Raw genomic sequence first — 6,000 nt, forward strand, 5'->3', positions numbered from 1 at the left:
GCACTTCCTCCTGTTACTTAAAGTGATCCCTTCCCCCTCTTTTCTGATGCTCTTAGGTGATGGTGACCAATGTGACATCATTACTCAAGACAGTGAAAGCTGTGGAAGACGAAGCCACCAAAGGCACCCGGGCCCTGGAGGCCACCACAGAACACATACGGCAGGAACTGGCGGTGAGCACAAGCCTGGGTGTCACAAACTAAGGTCAGAGAGAGGGAACATGATAGAGTGTAAACATGTTCCTTACACACAGTCACAAATAGTTAGATTCTTCTCTTACCACCAAACTTCCTGTGTGTCTCTCCCTTCCTCCCCTATTGACTCCTTAGCATTTGACAGCTATCTGCTTTCACCATCATCTTCCCATTTTCTCTAGTCTCCCATGGCCTCTTAGTTGCCACATTCAGTGACCTCTTTTTAGCCTTCGTCCTCTTCAGACATTTCCATAGCATTTAAACTCTGTTAATGAACCTCTCTTTGAAATTCTCTTTCCTTTTGACTTTTTTGATACTGGCTTTTCTCTTGCTCCTTAAACATCTTTTCAGTAGCCATCATTGGATCACCTTCAACCTATTTAATGCAGAGGCCTCTCCAGAATTGTACAGATAGACTTCTTTCTCTGTACCATTCTTGGGTGAGCTTAATCAATTTCATTCTCATTCTCTAAGAAGCTATCTTCTGGTTCTTTGTTTATCTCAACTGCCTGTTTGACATCACCACCTAGAGGCAGTGCCTCCATCCATTTCTGCCTCAAGGCCACTTCTATAAACAGTGATCGTAACCCAAAGCCATGAAGAATTCTCAGACATCCTTGATCTCTAACTTTTTCACCACATCTAGGCCATTGCAAAATCCTTTCCACTTCCCTTCTCCAGTCCCTTTTTCTTTCTAGCTTTCTTCCTCCTCTCCTACCCCCTTGCAGTACTGAGGATGGAATTCAGGGGTGCTTTATCACTGGGCTAAATAAATCCCTAGCCCTTTTAATTCAGGGGTATACCATGGATTGAACTCAGGGTCACTCAATCACTAAGCCACATCCCCAGCCCTATTTTGTATTTTATTTACAGGTAGGGTCTCACCAGGTTGCTTAGCACCTCGCTGTTGCTGAAGCTGGCTTTGAACTCGTGATCCTCCTGTCTCAGCCTCCTGAGTTACTGGGATTACAGGAGTGTGCCAGCATGGCTTTCATTCCCTTTTCCTTTCATTTCTTCTCTCTAGCTCCATTATCTGCTCTCTTGTTCAGACTTTCATTTGCTCTCCTTCACTTTGCCTTTATACCAGTTTTCTACCTGGCCTCCCCGCTTTCCGCCTCTACCACTTTCCTCTCTCCTCATCTTTCTGATGCTCTGTTTTCACTGCTATTTGGAGATATCCAAATTGAAACTCTTAACTTTCTGCCTTCCAAACCCAGTCCTTTCCTAGTCTTCTCCATCCCAGTAAAATGGAAACTTTGAATAACTCATTTTCTAAAGCTAGAAACCCAGCTTTAACATCTCTAACCTCTCTCTCTCTCTCTCTCTCTCTCTCTCTCTCTCTCTCTCTCTCTCTCTCTCTCTCCCCTTATGTAAGATCATCAGCAAGCCTTGTTAGTGCTCCCTCCAGATAGATCTCACTTTGTCTTTTCCCCATCTCTCCCACCACTGCCACCTTGTCTAAACGTCAACATTCCTTAGCTGAATTCATGCAGTAGTCTGTCTGATCTCCACATTTCAACATTTGTCCCCTCCTATCTATTCTTTCTGTAGCAACCCAAATTATCTTTTAAATTTTTTAATTAGGGCTGGTGGTAGAGCTTTTTAAATTAGGATTAGTGGTAGAGTGCTTCCTTAGCATGCTTGAGATCCTGGGTTCAATCCTGAGCACAAACAAAATAAATAAGATTATGTTACTTCACTGCTTAAAGCCCACTACTGGTGGCCTCTGCCAACTTCTATAATGCCATCCCACTCTTTTTGCTTTCTGTGCCCCTATCCCACTGGACTCTCAGTTCTAGGAGCATGCCAGGCTCTTGGCAGCTGTAGGCTTTTCCACTTGCTTTGCTCTGGCTTTTTTTTTTTTTATTCTTTCTTTCTTTCTTTTTTTTTTTTTTTTTTTTCAGTGCTAGGAGTTGCACCCAGGGCCTTATACATGTTAAGCATGTGCTTTTCCAATGAGCTACATCCCAAGCCAGAAGCTTCTATTTTCATTCAAACAAACTCTCCCCAATTACTTCAATCAGAAACATCAATCAGCTGCCTTCAATTCTATTAGCTATGTACAAACCTCCACAAGGACTTACCCTACAATAAATACTCAAGGAATGTTTGTTGAACAAACACAGATGATTGAGCCAAATCACATGAGCATAGAATACGCCATTGTCTTATGATCTCAGTCACTGTAAAATCTTTCTTCTTGTTCTGCCCAACAGGTTTTCTGTTCCCCAGAGCCACCTGCCAAGACTTCTACCCCAGAAGATTTTATCCGAATGACCAAGGGTATTACCATGGCAACAGCCAAAGCTGTTGCTGCTGGCAATTCTTGTCGCCAGGAAGATGTCATTGCCACAGCCAATCTGAGCCGTCGTGCTATTGCAGATATGCTTCGGGCTTGCAAGGTAGGAATGCTGGTAGTGAGGTAGTCTTGGGGCAGAATATGAGGGCCCTGAAACTGCAAGGACTTGGGAGGCCTGGAGCCCTTTGGAATCTTGAAGCTAACATTTTACTCTGGGGACAGGAAGCAGCTTACCACCCAGAAGTAGCCCCTGATGTACGGCTTCGAGCCCTGCACTATGGCAGGGAATGTGCCAATGGCTACCTGGAATTGCTGGACCATGTGCTACTGGTAAGGAGGACACTGCTTATCATCCCAGCCTCCCCAAATAGAGTCTTCTTCCCAAAAGGCTCAAACCCCGCTCACTCATTTTTTCCTCAGTTTCCCTCCATACCTACCATGTATTTCCCAAATCCATTCTTGTTTCCAAATCTCCCCTTCTCTTGAGCCCCATCGTTCTCATTTTGTTTCTCCCTCTTACTTCCTCTTCTTCCTCTTTTCTTGTCTCTTCCCATCTTCATCGTCTGTCTTTTTATTTCATCATTCTCCTTGCTCCTTGTCAGCCGGTGAGTGGCAAAGCCCTGCCCCTCACCATGTGTGCAGCATGATGCACGGAGTATACTTGGATAGGCAGCGTGGTGTGAGGGCTGTGCTGTGGAGTGCTATAGGGATGGGGGCAGTGGCATGGGCTGCCCTGTTTCATAGGTCAGAGTGGAACCTAAGATCTATACTTTTTGTTCCCTACCCCCTCAGACCCTGCAGAAGCCAAACCCAGAACTGAAGCAGCAATTGACGGGACATTCAAAACGGGTGGCTGGTTCAGTCACTGAGCTCATACAGGCTGCTGAGGCCATGAAGGGTGAGAAGTGACCAGGGGTAGGCGGGAAGGGAAAACCTGGTGCTTCCTGGTGAGATAGCTCTGAGCTAACATCTTCCCATAGTCCCCACAAATGCCAGGGCCTGTGGTACTAACCAAGTTTCCCAGTGTTTCTGACCACCCAGAAACACTGCTCTGCTTTAGCCTACTCCTTTCCCCTTCATCCCATCAGGAACAGAGTGGGTAGACCCTGAGGACCCCACAGTCATTGCTGAAAATGAACTCTTGGGAGCTGCAGCTGCCATTGAGGCTGCAGCCAAAAAGCTAGAGCAGCTAAAGCCGCGAGCCAAACCCAAGGTCAGTGCTTCTCCCTCACAATAGTAGAAGGTCCCTATCTTTGGTCCCCTTTGAATTTGCATCTCTCCCTACAACCTGTGTCTCTGTTACAGGAGGCAGATGAGTCCTTGAACTTTGAGGAACAGATATTAGAAGCTGCCAAGTCCATTGCAGCAGCCACCAGTGCACTGGTAAAGGCCGCATCAGCTGCCCAGAGAGAACTGGTTGCCCAAGGAAAGGTAAATACTTAAATATTAATACCCAGAAGCCAGGTGCAGTGGTGCACATCTATAATCCAGGCTACTTGGAAAGATGAGGTGAGAGGATCGTAATTTCAAGACCTGGACAACTTAAGGAGACCCTGTCTGATAATAAAATATGAAAAGGACTGGGAGGGGCTGGGGTTGTGGCTCAGTGGTGGAGCCTTGCCTGGCATGTGTGAGACACTGGGTTCGATTCTCAGCACTGCATGTAAATAAATGAATAAAATAAAGGTCCATCAACATCAAAAAAATATTTAAAAATAAAATAAAATGAAGGTCCATTGACAACTAAAAAATATATTTAAAAAAAAAGAACTAGGAGGTGTGGCTTAGTAGAAGCCTCCTTGGTTAAATTGCTGGTACCACAAATAATAATCATAATAATAATAACAACAACAGCAGCAGCAGCAGCAGCAGGGCAACAGTTGTGTTCACACCCACATCCTTACCTGGGAGGCTTTGACATAAGGAAAGCACAGGTCTAAATGGGCTCTCCTTCTTCCTCCACAGGTGGGCGCCATTCCAGCCAACGCACTGGATGATGGGCAGTGGTCCCAGGGCCTCATTTCTGCTGTGAGTGTACAGCATGTGCTGGGTCTCAAGTTTGGAGACTTAAAAGGCTGGAGGAGGGATGAACCAAGGCAGGAGGCCTATTTTCATGTAACTCTCCCTGTTTTAGGCCCGGATGGTGGCAGCAGCCACCAACAATCTGTGCGAGGCAGCCAACGCAGCTGTCCAAGGCCACGCCAGCCAGGAGAAGCTCATCTCCTCCGCCAAGCAGGTAGCAGCCTCCACAGCCCAACTCCTCGTGGCCTGCAAGGTCAAGGCTGACCAGGACTCTGAGGCAATGAAGCGGCTTCAGGTGAGGAATCCTGACCATCCCATTGTCCCTTGGGCTATGCTGCATTCAGCTCTCACCCCTGAGACATACATTTCTATGAGGAAATTAGGGACTGTCAGCTGGGCTCCTACCTGAGATCTAACTCGAGCTGCTTTCTCCGTGCTCAGGCTGCGGGCAACGCAGTGAAGCGAGCTTCAGATAACCTGGTGAAGGCAGCCCAGAAGGCCGCAGCCTTTGAAGACCAGGAGAATGAGACGGTGGTGGTGAAGGAGAAGATGGTTGGGGGCATTGCCCAGGTGAGCCACTCTGAGGGACACTGCCCCACCCATGCTCTGCCTCAGTGAACATACTGGCTACACTGAGTCTTGGCCTTCTGTCCCTCAGATCATTGCAGCACAGGAAGAGATGCTCCGGAAGGAAAGAGAGCTGGAGGAGGCACGGAAGAAGCTGGCCCAGATCCGGCAGCAGCAGTACAAGTTCCTACCCTCAGAGCTTCGAGATGAGCACTAGGGATGCCGCTTCTATTTATGCAGTCCCAGCCCAGAGACTGTGCCTGCCACTACCAAAGCCTCCTGGGCTGTCAGTGCCCAACCTTCCGAACCCCTGCACTCCCCAAAGTGCCTGCCAAATCCCGGGCCTGGCCCTGCCCAGTCCCACTGCACATCCTCTGCCCCAACCCCGACTCCAAGTGCCTTCATGCCCTAGGGCCCCTAAGTGCCTGCCCCTTCCCAGAGTATTAACGCTCCAAGAGTATTATTAACGCTGCTGTACCTCAGTCTGAACCTGCCAGGGCCCAGCCCGCTCCACCCTGCCAGCAGCTTCCAGCCAGTCCCCACAGCCTCATCAGCTCGACTCATCCTTTTTTGATACTGTCTGTCCCCAACCCCAGCCACCTATGGGGCTGCAGGGTTGTTAGCCCCAAACAGGTCATGCGCCAATAAAGATGATTCTACCTACAAATCCTGCCTGTCTTCTTAAGGATATACAACATTCCTTCCTGGGCATCAGGGAAGAGCAAGGGACTGAGTTCTCTGTCACCCAGCATTGATCTGGCTTAAGTGGGAGTGGGAGAGACTGGAGCATCTGCCCCCTCAAACCCCTTCCTCTTCTTTGCACTCACATCCCTAAAGTCATCCTAGTTAGGAAGCTGTGCCTGAGGTCACATTCCTGTTGTTTCCATTTCACTGTCCAGTGGCTAAGCTTCACCAAGT

At 48.1% G+C, this 6,000-nt stretch overlaps 1 protein-coding gene across 5 annotated transcripts in view; it reads left to right on the forward strand.

Annotated features, from left to right (window-relative positions):
* Positions 1-5,743, forward strand: part of Tln1 (talin 1) — a 33,181-nt gene extending 27,438 nt beyond the window's left edge. For 3 of the 5 annotated variants that reach the window (XM_047524557.1, XM_047524556.1, XM_047524559.1), the window contains 11 exons: positions 57-173; positions 2,411-2,596; positions 2,716-2,823; positions 3,096-3,098; positions 3,286-3,391; positions 3,582-3,706; positions 3,799-3,924; positions 4,459-4,521; positions 4,628-4,810; positions 4,957-5,085; positions 5,174-5,743. In XM_047524557.1, the coding sequence (XP_047380513.1) occupies positions 57-173; positions 2,411-2,596; positions 2,716-2,823; positions 3,096-3,098; positions 3,286-3,391; positions 3,582-3,706; positions 3,799-3,924; positions 4,459-4,521; positions 4,628-4,810; positions 4,957-5,085; positions 5,174-5,299 (1,272 nt within the window). In that variant the 3' untranslated portion in view covers positions 5,300-5,743. The remainder of the gene's footprint in view (positions 1-56; positions 174-2,410; positions 2,597-2,715; positions 2,824-3,095; positions 3,099-3,285; positions 3,392-3,581; positions 3,707-3,798; positions 3,925-4,458; positions 4,522-4,627; positions 4,811-4,956; positions 5,086-5,173) is intronic. The other 2 variants (XM_047524558.1, XM_047524560.1) reach the window with 1 other exon arrangement.
* Positions 5,744-6,000: the final 257 nt, after the last annotated feature.

The sequence above is a fragment of the Sciurus carolinensis genome, chromosome 14 (genome assembly GCF_902686445.1).
Source record: "Sciurus carolinensis chromosome 14, mSciCar1.2, whole genome shotgun sequence".
NCBI lineage: Eukaryota > Metazoa > Chordata > Mammalia > Rodentia > Sciuridae > Sciurus > Sciurus carolinensis.